Genomic DNA, 18,955 nt, shown 5'->3' on the forward strand with positions numbered 1-18,955 from the left:
AAACTAAGAATAGGCATACCTCAGAGATATTGAGGGTTTGATTTCAGACCATCATAATAAAGCAAATATCACAATAAAGTGAGTCACATAAATATTCTGTTTCATAGAGCATATAAATATTATGTGTACACTATACTGAGTCTATTAACTGTGTGAAAGCATTATGTCTAAAATACTATATACCTTAATTAATAAAATATTATTACTAAAAATGCAAATCATCATTTGAGCTTTTGGCAAGTCATAATATTTTTGCTGGCAGGTGGTCCTGCCTCAATGTTCATGGCTGCTGACTAATTAGAGAGTTGGTTGCTGAATATTCAGGTGGCTGTGGAAATTTCTTTAAAAAGACAACAATGAAGTTTGCCTTATCAATTGATTTTTTCTTTCATGAAAGATTACTCTGCAGTATGTGACACTGTTTGATAGCATTTTGTCCACAATAGAACTTCTTCCTAATTCTTCTCTCAAACTCTGCTACTGTTTTATTAACTTTATGTAATATTCTAAATACTTTCTTTGCCATTTCAACAAAATTCATAGCATCTTCACCAGCAGATTCCATCTCAGGAAACTGCTTTCTTTGCTCTTTCATATAAAGCAATTCCTTATCTGTTCAAGTTTTAGCATGAGATTGCAGTAATTCAATCACATCTCAAGGCTACAATTCTAATTCTAGTTCTCTTACTATTTCCACCCCATCTGCAGTTACTTCCTTGCCTGAAGTCTTGAACCTATCAAAGGCATTCATGAGGGTTAGAATCAATTTATTTAAAACTGCTGTTAATGTTGATATTTTATCCTCTTTCTATGAATCAAGAATGTTCTTAATGGCATCTAGAACGATAATTCCTTTTCAAAAGATTTTTAGTTTACTTTGTCCAGATTCATCAGAGGAATCATGATACATGGATTAATCAAACAGGAAAATATCACAATCCTAAATATATATGCACCTAACACTGGAGCTCCCAAATTTATAAAACAATGACTACTAGACCTAAGAAATGAGAAGATGGCAACACAATAATAGTGGGAGACTTCAGTGCTCCACTGACAGCACTAGACAGGTCGTCAAGAGAGAAAGTCAACAAAGAAAAAATAGACTTAAACCATACCCTAGAATAAATGGACTTAACATATTTACACAACATTCTACCCAACCATTATAGAATATACAATCTTAATCAGTGCATAAAACATTCTCCAAGATAGACTATATGATAGGTCACTAAACAAGTATCAATAAATTTAAGAAAATTTAAATTATATCAAGTGTCCTTTCAGACCACAATAGAACAAACCTGGAAATTAACTTTTAAAAGGACCCTCAAAACTATAGAAATATGTGATGCTCTTAAATGATTTGGGGTCAACAACAAAGTCCAGAAGAAAATTTAAAAAAATTATTTGAATTGAACAATAATAGTGACACAACTTGTCAAAACCTCTGGGATACAACAAAAGCACTGCTAAGAGGAAAGTTTACAGCATTAAATGCCTACATCAAAAAGCCTTTCACTTCTGAAAGAAATAGACAATCTCAGGTCACACCTGAAGGAACTAGAGAAACAAGAACAAACTAAACCCAAACCCAGCAGAAGAAAAGAAATAGCAAAGATCAGAGCAGAGCTAAATGAAATTAAAACAAAAATAATACAAAAATAAATGAAATAAAAAGCTGTTTCTTTGAAAAGTTAAATTAAATTGACAGACCATTAGCAAGGTCCAGGAAAAGAAGAAAGAAGATCCATATAAAGTCAAATAGAAACAAAATGAGAGACATTACAACCAAGATCATAGAAATACAAAAGATAATTTAAGGATATTATAAACACCTTTATGTGCACAAACTAGAAAATCTGATGGAGATGGATAAATTCCTGGAAATATACAATCCTCCTAGACTAAATAATGAGGAAGTAGAAACTCTGAACAGACAAATAACAAGTAGTAAGTTTGAAACAGTAATAAAAAAAATTGCCAACAACAACAACAACAAAATTCTAGGACCAGATGGATTCAGAGCTGAATTCTATCAGGCTTTCAAAAAAGAATTGATACTTATCTTAATAAAACTATTTCAAAAGAGAGAATTCTCCCTAAATTATTACATGAAGCCAGTATCACCCTAATACCAAAACCAAGAAAGGAGATAACAAAAGAAAAACACCATAGACCAATATCCCTTTGAACATAGATGCAAAATTCCTTCTAACCAAGTTCAACAGCATATCAAAAAGGTAATACACCATGATCAAGTGGGTGTCATACCAGGGATGCAGGGGTGTTTTAACCCACACAAGTCAATAAATGTGATACATCACATAAACAAACTTAAAAACAAAAATCATATGATCATCTCAATAGATATAGAAAAAAGCACTTGACAAAATCCAGCATCCCTTCATGATTAAAACCCTCAGGACAACTGCCATAGAACACTTTTACACTGTTGGTGGAACTGTAAACTAGTTCAACCATTGTGGAAGTCAGTGTGGCAATTCCTTAGGGATCTAGAACCAGAAATACCATTTGACCCAGCCATCCCATTACTGGGTATATACCCAAAAGACTATAAATCATGCTGCTATAAAGACACATGCACACGTATGTTTATTGCGGCACTATTCACAATAGCAAAGACTTGGAACCAACCCAAATGTCCAACAATGATAGACTGGATTAAGAAAATGTGGTACACATACACCATGGAATACTATGCAGCCATAAAAAATGATGAGTTCATGTCCTTTGTAGGAACATGGATGAAACTGGAAACCATCATTCTCAGTAAACTATTGCAAGGACAAAAAACCAAATACTGAATATTCTCACTCATAGGTGGGAATTGAACAATGAGAACACATGGACACAGGAAGGGGAACATCACACTCCAGGGACTGTTGTGGGGTGGGGGGAGGGGGGGGAGGGATAGCATTAGGAGATATACCTAATGCTAAATGACGAGTTAATGGGTGCAGCACACCAACATGGTACATGGATACATATGTAACAAACCTGCACATTGTGCACATGTACCCTAGAACTTAAAGTATAATAATAATAATAATAAAAAAAGAAGGGACATACCTCAAGGTAATAAATGCCATTTAGGACAAACCTACGGCTAACATTATACTGAATGGGGAAAAATTGAAAGTATTCCCCCTGAGAACTGGAAAAAGACAAGAATCCTCACTTTTGCCATTTCTTTTTTTCGTGTGTGTGTGGTTTATTACTTTTTATTTATTTATATTTTTATTATACTTTAAGTTCTAGGGTACATGTGCACAATGTGCAGGTTTGTTACATATGTATACATGTGCCATGTTGGTGTGCTGCACCCATTAACTCGTCATTTGCATTAGGTATATCTCCTAATGCTATCCCTCCCCCCTCCCCCCACCCCACCACAGGCCCCGGTGTGTGATGTTCCCCTTCCTGTGTCCAAGTGTTCTCATGGTTAAATTCCCACCTATGAGTGAGAACATGTGGTGTTTGGTTTTTTGTTCTCCACTTCTATTCAATATAGTACTGGAAGTCCTAGCCAGAGCAGTCAGGCAAAAGAAAGAAATAAAGTGCATTCAAATAGGTAAAAAGGAAGTTAAACTTCTCCTGTTCGCAAATGATATGATCATATATCTAGAAACCCTAAAGATTTATCCAAAAAGTTCTAGATCTGATAAATTGATTCAATAAAATTTCAGGATACAAAATCAATGTACACAAGTCATTAGCACTGCCATACACCAATAAGGATCAAGTTGAGAATCAAATGAAGAACTCAATACCTTTACAAGAGCTGCAAAAACAAACAAAAACCTAAAACATACTTATGAGTATATCTAACCAAGGACGTGAAAGATCTCTACAAGGAAAACTACAAAATACTGCTGAAAGAAATAATCAATGACACAAACAAATGGAAATACACTCCATGCTCATGGAAGGGTAGAATCAATATTATGAAAATAACTGCGCTGCCCAAAGGAATTTACACATTCAATGCAATTTCCTTCAAAGTACCATCATCATTCTTCGCAAAACTAGAAAAAAAAATTCTAAAATTTATGTGGAACCAAAGAAGAGCCTGTGTAATGAAAAAAAGGCTAAGTAAAACAAAACAAAACAAAAACAAAAAACAAATCTGGAGGCTTCACATTGCCTGACTCAAACTTTACATAAAGGCTACAGTTACCAAAACAGTATGGTATTGCTATGCAAATAGTCATGTAAACCAATGGAACAGAATAAAGAACCCAGAAATAAAGCCAAATACTTACAGCCAATTGATCTTCAACAAAGCAAACAGAAACAGTAAGTAAGGAAAGGTCACTCTATTCAACAAATGGTGTGGAGATAACTGTAAAGCCACATGTAGAAGAATAAAACTGGATCCTCATCCTTCACATTATAAAAAAATCAACTCAAGGTGTATCAAATACTCAAATATAAGGCATGACAACATAAAAATTCTAGAATATAACATCAGAAAAACTTTTCTAGTCATTGGCTTAGGCAAAGAGTTCATGACCAAGAACCCAAAAGCAAATGCAACAAAAACAAAATTAAAGAGATGGGACCTACTTAAACTAAAAAGCTCTGTGCAGCAAAGGAAATAATCAGCAGAGTAAACAGACAATCCACAGAGTGGGAAAAAATATTTGCAAACTATGAATCTGACAAAGGGACTAACATCCCAAATCTACAAGGAACTCAAACAAATCAGCAAGAAAAAACTTATAATCCCATCAAAAAGTTGGCAAAGTACACTAGTAGACAATTCTCAAAAGAAGATATACAAATGACCAACAAACATGAAAAAATGCTCAACATAACTAATTAGCAAGGAAATCAAAATTAAAATTATAATGAGATACCACCTTACTCCTGCAAGAATGGTCATAATTAAAAAATCGAAAAATTATAGATGTTTGTGTGGATGTGGTGAAAAGGGGATACTTTTACACTGCTGGTGAGAATGTAAACTAGTACCACTATGGAGAACAGCATGCAGATTCCTTAAAGAACTAAATGTAGAACTGTCATTTTATCCAGAAATCCCACTACTGGTTATCTACCTGGAGGAAAAGAAGTCATTGTATGGAAAAGACACTTGTACATGCATATTTATAGCAGCATAATTGGCAATCACAAAAATATGGAAACAGCCTAAATGCCCATCAACCAACAAGTGGATAAAGAAAATGTGGAGGCCGGGCACGGTGGCTCAGGCCTGTAATCCCAGCACTTTGGGAGGCTGAGGCGGGCGGATCACGAGGTCAGGAGATCGAGACCATCCTAAGCCTGCAGTGAGCCGAGATCGCGCCACTGCACTCCAGCCTGGGCGACAGCGAGACTCTGTCTCAAAAAAAAAAAAAAAAAAAAAAAAAAGAAAAGAAAATGTGGAATACTACTCAGTTATAAAAAGAAATGAAATTATGGCATTCACAGCAACTTGGATAGAGCTAGAGGCCATTATTCTAAGTGAAGTAAGTCAGGAATGGAAAATCAAATATTGTATGTTCTCACTAAAAAGTGGAGGCTAAGCAATGAGGACACGAAGGCATAAGAATGACATAATAGACTTTGGAGACCTGGGGGAAGGGTGGGAGGGGGGTGAAGGATAAAAGACTACACATTGGGTAACATGTACACTGTTCGAGTGACGGTTGCACCAAAATCTCAGGAATCACCACTAAAGAACTTATCCATGTAATCAAAAACCACCTGTTCCCAAAAAACTACTGAAATAAAATTTTTAAAAATCACACAATGAGATATTACAACACACCTATTAGAATAGTGAAAATGCAAGACACCAGCAAAACCAAATGCTAGCAAAATGTGGAGCAACCGGAAGTCTCATTCATTGCTCATGAGAATGCAAAGTGGTATAGCCACTTTGGAAGAACATTTGGCAGTTTCTTACAAAGCTAAACATACAGCCTTACCATAGGACCCAGTAATCACATTCTTTGGTATTTATCCAAAGGATAAATGTAGTTGAAAATGTATGCCCACACAAAGCCTGCATAAGAATGTTTAAATCAGCTGCATTTATCATTGCCTAAATTTGGAAGTAACCAACTTGTCCTTTCAAGATGAATGACTAACAATCTTTGGTCTATCCATAAAGTGGAATATTATTCATCAATAAAAACAAATGAGCTATTAAGCCACAAAAAAACAAGGAGGAACTTTAAATGCATGTTCCCATGTGCAAGAAGTCAATCTGGAAAGGCCACATATTGTATGGTCCCATTGCCTATATGACATTTTGGAAAATGCCCAAATTACAGAGAGAGTAAAAAGATCACTGGTTATAAGGGATTTGGAGGGAGGGAGAGAGATGAATTGGTGGAAACAGTGAATTTTGGGGCCAATGAAACTATTCTTAACTATACTCAAAAGTGCATATATGCATTATACAAGTGTTAAAACTCATAAAAAAGGATAACACAAAGAGTCGACTCTAAAGCAAACAATGGACTTTAGTTAATAGTAATATACACATGTTCATTCACCAATTGAATAAATGAACCACCTTCATGCAAGATCCTAATTGTACTGTAAATTACATGTGTGGTAAGAGGTGGCATGTGGGAGCCCTCTGAACCTTTCTGCTCAGTTTTTCTGTAAGCCTAAAATTGTTCTAAAATAGTTTATTAATTTAAAAATTGCTTTAGAGAAGAACTAAATGATTAAAAAAAGTGTTAGTCTAAGTGAGATGTACCCTTTTTAACTGTCATCAAACAAAATTTATGAATATATAGAATTTCCAAAAATTACTGATTAATTAGCTATTTATTTTATAAATCATACATCAAAATATGTATCAAGTTTCTTTGCATGCATAACACTGGACTAAGTTCTGAGGAAACATAAAACGTTTAAAAATATGGTTCCCAATTTAAATGAATTTATAATCCATTAATGTAAAAAAAACCTGCAGTCAAGTAATTTAAGAGATACATACTATTAAAAGAAATATTGAAGGTAAGGGTTGAGACTAATAAAATTGAAAACAGTAAAAAAATCAGTGAATACATAGCTGGTTCTTTTAAAATATCAATAAAATAAAAGAGCCTCCATCAAGACTGATGAAGTAAATAAAAATACAAATTATCAATACTAGGAATGAAACAGCAAATATCAGCACAGAACCTGCAGAAATCAAAAGAATAATGTTTCTAGCGCAGGAATTTGCCAATTTAGACTTCCTCATAAACCACGAACTAAAATACAGTGGTGTTGATTTCTTTAGTTTCAGTTGCCCAGGATCAGCCACAGTCCCAAAATATTAAGTGGGTAATTAATAAAATAAACAATTCATAAGTTCTAAATTGTACACCTTTCTGAGTTGCAAAACAAAATCTTGCACAGTCAGTCCCACATCATCCCGCCCAGGACGTGAATCATGCCTTTGTCTAGCATATCTATGCTATATAGGTTACTTACCCACTAGTCCCTTAGTAGCTGTCTAGGTTATTAGATAGAAAACATGCAGTATCTATTCGGTCCAGTACTATCTGTGGTTTCAGGCATCAACTTGCAGCATGGAATGTTTTCCCTGTGAATAATGCGGGACTAATGAAACTCACACAATATGAAACAGATAATTTTTGTAGCCTTCTAAATCTTAAGGAAATTAAATCATAATTTTGAAATTACCTCCAAAAAATCTTCTGGTCAGATGATTTTACTGGACAACTCTACCAAGCATTTAAATAGAAATAACCCCAGTTCTACATAATCCCTTCCAAAAAACCAAAGAGGAGTGAAAACTTCTCAATTCACCTTATTAAGTTGGTATTATGCTAATACAGAACCACACAAAAGCATCACAAGAAGAGATAACTACAGATTAATATCTAACTTGAATACAGACATACAAATCTTTAACAAAATATGAAATAAAATTTAGCAACAAGTAAAAGGAATTATATACAACCAAGTGGGATGTATTCCCTAAATGCAAAGCTGTCTCAATATTTAAATTTCAATTAATGTAATTCACCATAAAGCAAGCAAAAGAAAAATAACATGATTATATTAAGGCAGAAAAATAATTTGACAAAATTTAATCCCCATTGATGACTTTTAAACTCTCATTAAAAAAACAATAGAGCACCAAAAACACCCTGCAGCTAACATTATACATAATAGGGGAAGATTGAAGATTGGGAAAGAGGCATGGGTGTCTACTTTCACTGCTCTTACTCCACGTAGTGCTAGAAATTCAAGCCAATGCAATGAGAAAAGAAAAAGAAAAGGCATATAAATCAAATAAGCAAAAGTAAAACTGCCCCTATTTGCAGATGACATTGCAGTTTGCTATGTTGGAAATCCCAAGGATTCTACCAAAAGAAACCTAGAGTGAATGTTTGAGTTCAGGAAGGTCACGGAATACAAGATAAACATAAAAAATGTTATCTACTAGCGATAAAGACATATGCACAACAATTAAAAATAAAAATCAATTTATTAGCACTCATTAAAATACGTTTGGTATAAATCTAACAAAGCATGCACATGACCTGTATGCTGAAAATTATACAACACTGATGAAAGAAATCAAAGACCCAAACAAATGGAGAGACATATTATGCTCACAGATTGGAAAATTCAACACAGTAAAGGTGTCAATTATTCCCAAATTGATATGTAGGTTAAGCACCATTCTTATCAAAATCCTAGCAAGATTTTTTTTTTGTAACTATCTCCAATATTATTCTAAAATTTACATGGAAAGGCAAGGGAATTAGAATAGTTAAAACAATGTTGAAAACAAAGAGAATAAATTGGAGGGAACTGATAACTGGACTTTAACATTTATCACCTAGCTACAGTTATCAAGTCTGATTGTACCAGCAGAGGGACAGACAAGAAATCAGTGGAATGGAACACAGAACTGAGATACAGAATCACAAATATGCTCAACTGACTTGCGGAAAAGTTGCAAAATCAATTCAATGGAGAAAAGGCAATCTTTTCAAGAATTGTCTTCATTGATAAGGTTCTAATTGAGTGGAAAATACACAGTTAATTATGACATTGGGTCTTACGCATTCCTATGGAACTGACTCTACAAGAAAGTGGGAGTGGTGCTGGCAGCACAAAATGTGATAAGTAGTTTCACTGAGTAGATTTTCCTATCTGCCACAAACACTTGGTAGGTGTTGGAAGAACTGAGTTATATGTGTTAGGATATGGCTTGAGTGGGTTTTACAGAATGCACATTGAATGGCATTCTGAAAAGCTGGGAGGCCATGTAACCCATGTAAGACACAAATGTCAGTACATGGAATCCTGTAGGAATAATATTGAATGAAGTGAATGGACATTTTAAGCAGGTGATAACGCTAGTTCTCAGTATTTAGGAAGTCTACAAATTACTCTTCAATATACTTAGTACATTTTTTTAGAATAAAATATAATATGTTGAAAGAATATTTCTCAACATTCCACATAATCCCAGGAATTCTGGTAAAAGAAAATTCAAGCCTACTTGAAAATACTCCATAAAAATAATTTCCTGGGAATTATTTATGTAATAGACATATAAATATTTTACATAATTTTATAGGGAATGAAAATTGCAAAGGTCTTCATTATTTTATCCTCAGTTTTACATTCCAAATTCCTGGAATGATCAAAGATACTGGGTCAGAACCTATAAATTTTATGTAGTTTAAACACAAGATATATTACGTACAACATGGTTAAAAATATCTTTATAGATCAACCCATGGATTTTGTCTGTGGCCCTAAGCAGTATGCCTAATGAATTTTCCTGTAACAAAGTAAACTGTGTAGTACTTTTGAAATTCTACTGAAATAAATGCACTGAAGGAGTATTTCTTGAATTCCCTTGGCATTAAGTTCCTGAAAAATTATATTTTTGCATTTTCAATTGTGACTTATGCTATGATTTAAATTATAATATTCATCTACTTGGTTTTATTTTCTTGGAGCTATAAACTAGAATATGCTACAAAAGTAAATTGAATTAAGTTGGAAAATATGGTTAGATTCTCATTAGTTTAAAACTTTTAGTTTTCACTTTGTGCTGGATGTTTGTTCTTGGTGACATACCACATACAATACAATCATGTTGACAGCTAAATATATTTAAATTCAAATGATATCCCTATTAAGAATTAGGAATGTTGTCATTTCAATGTTTCAAATTGTTCTAAAATGTGATGTTAAAAAATGAAAAATCATGTTCTGAATTAAAAATGTAATGATCTGAATCGCAATGGATATGTTGTATTTGGTCTATATGGAATTTTTCAGTTTTATGTGAAGAATTTTAATTGTTCTAAATTATCTTCCAGGTTTATATTAGATTTCCGTAAATAATTGTAAATATTTTTAGAAAGTTGTTTTCATTTAAAGTACAAAAGAGCATGCAAAATTATTTGGAAAATAATACAATTATTTAAACTTTCATTACAAAAATTGTGGAAATCATGGGAATAAGGAGTAGAAAGAAAGGAGGATCTAGCTGAGGCAGTAACAGCAATAAAGGTGACACAGACTTTGTTCTTATGAAGTTTATATGCTATAGGCAGTAAATAAGCAAAAAATGTAATTTTGTATAGCAATAAACCTCATGAAGTAGACAAGAGAGGATAATAGATGGAGGTGACATATAAGCTGAGACCTAAATGACAATAAACAAATGCCAGGTAATTTGGGGAAAGAGTTTTCTAGGTAGATGGGATAGCAAATTCGAAGGCCATGAAGTGGGCATAAGCAAATGTGGTTTAAACAGTGAACCTGAAGTACACTTTGGAAGATAAATTCCAAAATGCAGGCAGAGGCCAGATCATTGGCTCTAAAATGATGAGTTTGTATTGTATTTCAATTACTCTGCAAAGCGAGTATAATCAAAATTTCATCATGGCCTGATTTACGTGCTAAAAGGATTTCTCCTGCTGCTGCCTGGAAAATGCATTGTAAGGAGGGGCAAATTTGAAATCTGGAAAACCAGTTAGGAAGTAATTGCAGTAGTCTAAACAAGAAGGGAAGGGATTTCTATATAGAAGTGTAAATAGGGTGGGGGTAGACTATATAAGGCATAATTTGACATCATTTATCAGAAAAATACAATAATTACTATCTTTAGGTACAATTTCAGATATTAAAGTTCTAAAATACCATACATTGAGTTGACTGAATCCAGTTATCTAATCCAGTTATTTGGATTTTATGAATTTTAGATGTTTATAATATAAAAAACTTATGAACCTTCTATCTTGACACATAGGATAAGATTAAAATTGTGTGTTTGCTTGTTTTTGCCCTAGTCTCTTCTTTCAAAACCCAATGAATCAAAGCTCCTAGCTTATTGTAACCTGCATGACAACAAAATCGTGCCCATTAAATGCACACAATTTTAGTACATAGAGCAATGTGTTTTCAGGGTGCTTTATGTCATAAAGGATAACTGAGAATTGTTCTAGATGAGGACAAAGCACACTGTCGAGAGTATATCATCATTGGAAATATAGTTTAAGGGACAAAAAGGAAATTATGATGAATACTAAACTTCTCTTTGAAGTGCCTCATGCTAATCTACACTTTAATTGTATGCTCTGGTTCCCTACATCCACATGGGGAAAAGTATTTTATTGACTCTGCTTGCCAAATATGTTTGGGGTGCCATAGAAGATAAGCTGACATTACAGTACATATTGTGACTTCAATTACTAAAGGAGGCCGGGCGCAGTGGTTCACGCTTGTAATCCCAGCACTTTGGGAGGCCGAGGCGGGCGGATCACGAGGTCAGGAGATCGAGACCACAGTGAAATCCTGTCTCTACTAAAAATACAAAAAAATAAGCCGGGCGTGGTGGCGGGCGCCTGTAGTCCCAGCTACTCGGAGAGGCTGAGGCAGGAGAATGCGTGAACCCGGGAGGCAGAGCTTGCAGTGAGCCGAGATCGCGCCACTGCACTCCAGCCTGGGCTACAGAGCGAGACTCCCTCTCAAAAAAAAAAAAAAAAAAAATTACTAAAGGAATCATGAGTCTGTTTTTAAGACTAGAAATTTTCTCTTATTGAAAGGAAGAAATTAGAAACAAAGCAGTTAAGCGATTTCGTACAGGTCACATCCCAAGTTAATTGGATATTTGGTAATAGAATCACAACAACTGAAACTTGAAATTCATCACCAGAAGATGATGTTCTCTTTTAAAATAAACTAAAAAATCTTCAAATGATATATATTATTAGCTCTTTTACTACATCTTTCCTTTGTTTTTAATCAACGTTATTGAGGTGTAATTTACATACAAGAAAATCAGCCAGTTTAGTTGTGCAGATCAATGAATTTCTAGAAATATTATCACCACAATCAATTATAGAACAATTCCATCACCACCAAAAAGTTTCCTACTGACCCCCTGTAGTAAATTCTCCCTCACCACCAGTCTTAGACAATTACTTATTTACTTTCTATAAATATAGATTGGTTTTATCTTTTTTAGAATTTCATATAAAAGGAAAACTATAGATTATATAGTTTTCTTCATCTGTTTTCCTTCACTCAGCATATTGCTTTTAACATTTATTCATATTATCGTGTGTATCAGCCAGTATTGCACGTTTTTATATTGCCGAGCAGTTCTCTCATACATGATTATACCAACATTTTTATCCATTCAGTTGTTGCGCATTTGAGTTATTGCCACTTTTGCCAGCTTTATACATAAAGTTGCAAAGAACAATCGTTTATAAGTATTTGTGTGGACATGTGCCATCATGGATCTTGAGCAAATACCTAGGTGTGGAGTCCTTGGATTATATGCTGAATTTATGTTTAACTTTATAAGAACTGTTAAAATATTACATATCAATGTGCTCCTGCTAAAAATATGTTGAAGTTCCAGTTGCTCTACATTTTTATCAATACTTGGTATTGCTAGTGTTTTTTAGTTTTAGCCAGTGTACTGGGTGTGAACTTGCACCATATTTTTGGTTGCAGTTCCCTGATGATATAGAATATCTTTGCATATGCTTATTGGCTGATTTGTACATCTGTTTTTAAAGCATATGTTTAAATATTTTTCCTCTTGAAATGGAGTTCTTAGTATTGAATTGTAAGGATTCTCTGTATATACTTGATACAAGTTATTTGTCAGATATATAAATTATGAATTTTTTTTCTAATTTGTAATTTGCCTTCTGCCTTTCATATTAAAAGGTCACATTTAAAGACGTTTATAATTGTGATAAAATCCAATTAGTTTTTATTTTACAGTTCATTCTATGACATTTTTGCTAGCCATATCTAAAATTTTTTTGCTAGCTTACAGTTGTAAAGATTTTCTCCTATGATTTTTTCTAGAAATGTGAAAAGTTTATCTCTTACATTTACATCTATGATTCATTTCATGAGAAACTTGTATATGATTTGAGAGAAAGGTAGAGGTTTACTTTTAAATTGTGATGATGTTCTAGTACTATTTCCTTAAATATTATTTTTCAGCCATTACATTTTCTTGCTGCCTTTGTTGAAAATCAATCAACTTTATACATGCTGGTTTATTTCTGGACTCTATTCTGTTACAGTGATCTATATGTCTATTCTCATGTCAATACCAAACTGCATTTATTACATTAACTTTGTACCTAATCTCGAAAACCATGCAATTTGTCATTCAACTTTGTTCTTCTTTCAAATCATCTGTGCTCTTCTAGTTTCCATTGTGTGATCATATATTTTTAAATAAGTTTGCTTGTTTCTATGAAAACTTTTTACTGGATTTTAATTGGCATTGCATTGAATCTGTAAGTCAATTTGGGAAGAATTGATACCTTAACAATATTGAGTAGTCGAATCCATGACCATTGCATATTTTCAGATTTCTAGGTCTTCATAAATTTCTCTCAGCAAAGCTTTGTAGTTCTATATGCACAGGTGTGGTGGATATTTTGTTAAATTTATCTTTAAGAATTTTATGTTCTTGATGCCATTGTAAGCCTTTTTAATAATTTCATCTTCCAGGTTATTATTGCTAGCATATATATAAATTAAAAATAAACTTGTGTATCGAGTTTGTATTTTGTGCCCTTCTTGAATTTGCTTCGTTGTTCTAGTTTCTTTTGTGTACATTTGTTAGAATTTCTATGCACAGGATTATAGATATGCTTATCTATTTTTTCTAATTTTTACAAATTTTATTTCTTTTTATGACCTATTGCACTGTACCTCCAAGATTCTGTTGGAAAGAAATAGGGAAAGTGTATATCCTTTCTTTTTTTCAATTTTATGATGAAAGTATTCCTTCATTCCCCCATTAAGTATATTGGCAGGAGTGAGATTGTTGTGGATATCCTTTTTCAGGCTGACTCTGTTCTTTATTTTCTGAGTTTATTGTTATTGATGGTTTTAAATGAATAACATTATATTCTGCATTTATTCAAACTAGCATGTATTTTTACCTCTTTTTTATATTAATATAGTCAATATCTTGAAGGTTAAATCAAGCTTACATTCTTATGATAAACCACAAGTATCATTTTTTCGAAATAATTGTAATTAATTTCAATTGATTTCTTGGTATATTTTAAGCAAACATGCATTTTAAATCATGAGAAATATTGTTAGGCAATTTAATTTCCTTTTAACACATTCCTCGGTTTCAGTAGTAGGTAAACACTGACTGCAAACAGAAAATGACTTTTGCTAGGTTTTTTTCCTCTATTATTGGAAGTTTGTCTAAGATTGATACCTTTTATCACTTAAAGCTTTGATAGAATTAGAATCTACCAGATAAATCATCTGTAGAGATTACTTGTGGTAAGTTTTTAATTACATATTTAATTTTTAAATTAATATATCTATTCTTAAATCTATTTCTGTAATATGTTTCACTGAAGTAGTTTCCTAGTTTATCTAAATTGTAAAATTATTAGAAAAAATTGATATACATAATATTCTCTTACAATCTCTTTAAGGTCTGCAGTAACTTTAGCAATGCCTTCTTTTCCATTCTTGATATTTATAAGTAGTGACTTCTCTCTTAGTTTGTATGACTATTTTAGGTAAAGATTTATAAATGTCACTTATCCTTCAAAAACAAGCCTTTAGTTTCATTGATTTTTTTTCTTTCATTTATCTGTTTTCTATTTTATTGGCATGGGCCTTTGTGTTGTTTCCTTCTTTCCACTTACTTTGGAGTACTTTGCCCTGATTTTTCCAGATTATTGAGGTAGAAGTTTGAATAATTAATTTTAGACCTTTGGTTATTTCTAACACAAGCATTTAAAACTACAATTGACCCTTGAAAAATGTGGAGATTAATGTCACTAAGCTCCCATGCAGTAAAAAACACATGTATATCTTTTGACTCCCCCAAAACTTTACCAATAGCCTACTGTTGATCAGAGGCTTTACCCATAACATAAACAGTCAATTAACACATATTTTGTACATTATGTGTATTATAAAGTGACCCTTGAACAACACAGGTTTGAACTGCCTGGGTCCACTAGAATTATATGCAAATTTTCTTTTACATCTGCCACCCTTAAGACAACAAGAGTAATTCTTCCTCCTCTTCCTTCTCCTCCTCAGCCTACTCAGTATGATTATGATGAAAGCCTTTATGATGATCCCTCCCACTTAGTGAATACTAGTAATATTTTCTTTCCAACTGCGTGGATTGACTTTCCTTGGCCCCACATTGTTTAAGAGTTAACTGTGCATTGTATTCCTGCAATGAAGTAAGCTAGAGAAAATAAAATGTTAGTAAGAAAATCATAAGGAAGAGAAAATATATTTACTATTCATTGAATGGAAGTCAATTATGTGTTGTTAATTCTTATTATGTTCATGTTAATCAGGCTACGAAGGAACAAGAGGACGGGTTAGTCTTGCTGTCTTAGGGGTATGTTATGGTAGTAAATGATAAAATAGACTAGTACCAACATATATTTTATGAATTTATGACATAGCTTGTTCTAATTTTTAAAAACATTTCTAAGCTTGAATAATGTGGAGGTTAGAGGAAGTGCACCTTCGTGCTCAGTTTGTCTACAAGATTTTTCAAGTTGTCACTTATCTCCAAAAATGTTTCAATATGTTTATTGAAAAAGATCTGTGTATTATAAACTCATATTTTTCAAGGGTCAGATGTATAGTATTTCTTGTAAGCACTGATTCAAGTATATCTCATACTTTTTACTATCTTTATATATTTTCAACTTTGCTCCAATTATTTTCTAATTTACTTTGTGATTTTTGAGCCCTTGTTGATTTGAAATCTGGGTGAAGATTACCTTTTTTTTTGTTTTTGTTTTCCAGATTACTTTATTGATTTCAAATTTGATTACCCTGTGGTCAGTGAACATACTATATGTGATTATTGAAGATTTTCCCTCTCCATCAGGAAAATGGTCTGTCTTGGGAAGCTGCCCATATGTACTAGAACAGAATATATGCTCTGCTGTTTTGGGATGACAGTATATCATTTTGTTTTTTGTTTTCCACTTGTTTCATAGATTAGTCTGCCTGCTCCAGAACTTCATATAGCTAGAATAAAATTCAAATTTCTGGTTAACTCTAAAATATAATAAACTCTGATATTAGTACTCCCAGAAATCTGTAAAAAGAGGGTTCAACTGTTTTGGCAATATTTTAAATATTTTATTTTAAAATCCACTTGATGAATACATGACTGTTTAATTATTACTTGTACCTTTGATGTTTTAAATGCTCTGTTTAAGTTAAAATATCAAAAAAGTAGCACATATATTTCAAGGTAACCACCCATTGCTTGTCTGCAAACCTAAGTAGTCTATTTATGAAATATCTAGGGCCTTGCCTGCGTAAGTGCCTTAATCTGCGTAAGTGCCACAACATTTTGAGGAAATTAAAGCATTCACAGAAAAATGGATAGTTTTTTCCATACTTGAAAACTGCTAGAAGTAAAAGGGTGATACCGTAAATGAATTTAGAAGTTTATGTGAAAGCAGAATATTGGAGCATGAGTGGGAAGGTCATAAGATAACTAACAACATAATGTCATATGATGTGTGGTTACAGTGATTTCCTTTGCTGATGTAGTCCTTGAAAGAGCTCTCCTTGAGAGCTCACTAGGGTTAATCTATAGAGATTTCATCTTACAATGAAAGAGGGACAATTACTGAATTAATGACCTAAGAACTTTTGTAGTACCAAGAAATATGGGAATAATTGAGGAAAGTTGAAAAGTAATTATTGGGGAAATCATTGAAAGCTGCTGTAACCAAGAGCAGAAGTTGCCACCAAGAAGTGATTTAGTACAAACTGTTAGGCAAAGAACTAGCAATAATGAAGCATATACATTTTTTGGTTAATTACAAACAGCTAATAGTATATTTTTTGAAAGCATATTACCGTTACTTAAGCATATTATTGCTAAAGCTCAAACTTAGAAAATGTATCCTATATCTATATAAATAGTAAGCTGTGAATCCATACCTATGTGCCTCATTTTTCGAAGAGTGTTGTCAGCAACATGGCAGACTAGGACATATCAACCTTCTTTCTCCCTGCAAAAAAACAACAATTTGGAAGCTATTCACAAACAAAAATAACTCTGGAAGAGCTCGAGAGTCCACGTAAAAAGCTACAACAATAAAGTGGAAGAAAAAGCTTGGGAATAACCACACAAAATGGGTGGAAATAACAGTTTTATTTTGCATGAATTTCCTCATTCTCCAGGGAGGTACTGCTTATCAGAGAGAGAAAGTTTTCTGGCTCACAAATCTCCTTCCCAGAGAAAAGGACAGCAGAGTTGATAACCAGCTTTCTGTGACTTTTGGGATACTGACCAGACAAATAGCTTCAGTTTCACCCCACCCAGATCATGCAAGAGAACAGCATAGCTGAGGCATATAGAGATGACTGGAAACAAAAAGGAAAGACAGAGATTAGCAGTATCCACCACGCAGCAGGTATCACCTCAGTCCTCAGTGACCTGTTCTGCACAGATTACAATTGTCTTCTCCACTGAGGATCACAATAGCTCTCACAGCTGCTGTGCACCTTGCACAGCTCTCACCATCATGGGCTCTGCAGCATGTTCCATGGTGGACGCCATTGGCGTGCTCCACAAGAGAACCTGAGCAACTTCCACTATTGAGGAGTCCAACAACCAGCAGAGTCACAAGGGACTCTATGCAGGTTTTGTCACTCAAGGCCCTACAGTTTTTGCCATCAGTTTCCAGGTGCTTAAGCCACTACCCTTTTCTCTGTCTTCTTTCCAGAGTGATTGAAGCTGTTGTTATGAATGCCCTAGTCCAGGTGCCCAGCACAACCATTGCACACGTGCCTGAAAATGGCCCCAGGCCCTCTCTCACAGGCAGTGATCTTTACAACTGTATATATGCCTGCTTGTGTGCAGCTAACCCCTCCTTCCAGGTTTGTGCACACTGCCAGCCTTGGCCCTCACAGCTATGTATGTGCAAGCTGCTGGCCCTTCACCCAAGTATCTGCCACAACCTCTGTGCTTTCATCTTCAGCTGGAACTTTCAGTTGAGCACACGGGCACAATTCCAGCTTGGGTCTGTCGCTGCCCAGGAACACATAACCAGCCTGACTCCTGTCTTTATATACAACTGGTTCCTGCAATTTTGTATGAGTACACTGCCAACCCTCACCACCATGTGTGTATGTGCAGTTGGCTGAAGCCCCTCTTTACTTCTGGCCTCAGTCCTTGCCACTATGCACAAGCCCACATCTGGCCTCTGCTAACCATGCACAGTACTGCAGTCAAACCCTATGTCTTAGTGTGTTCAGAGCACAAGGTCTAGCCCCCACTACTGCCTGCCTAAATTGCTTGTCACTAGACCCAGAGGTGTTGCTCAGGACACCAGTATCCCTCATAGCCAGCTCAGGCCTTCCACAGCTCTTGCAACCAAGGACAACAAATTTGGTAATGTCAAAGGCCCACTTG

General features: G+C 34.2%; 1 protein-coding gene across 1 annotated transcript in view; it reads right to left on the bottom strand.

Moving 5' to 3' along the window:
* The window catches only part of LOC100588999 (transmembrane protein FAM155B-like), a 182,170-nt gene extending 164,070 nt beyond the window's left edge, over positions 1-18,100 (bottom strand). The window contains 1 exon segment of the mRNA XM_012507927.2: positions 18,062-18,100. Within this exon segment, the coding sequence (XP_012363381.2) occupies positions 18,062-18,100 (39 nt within the window).
* Between the last annotated feature and the right edge of the window lie 855 nt (positions 18,101-18,955).

This window comes from Nomascus leucogenys, chromosome 7b (assembly GCF_006542625.1).
Source record: "Nomascus leucogenys isolate Asia chromosome 7b, Asia_NLE_v1, whole genome shotgun sequence".
In the NCBI taxonomy this organism is placed as follows: Eukaryota; Metazoa; Chordata; class Mammalia; order Primates; family Hylobatidae; genus Nomascus; species Nomascus leucogenys.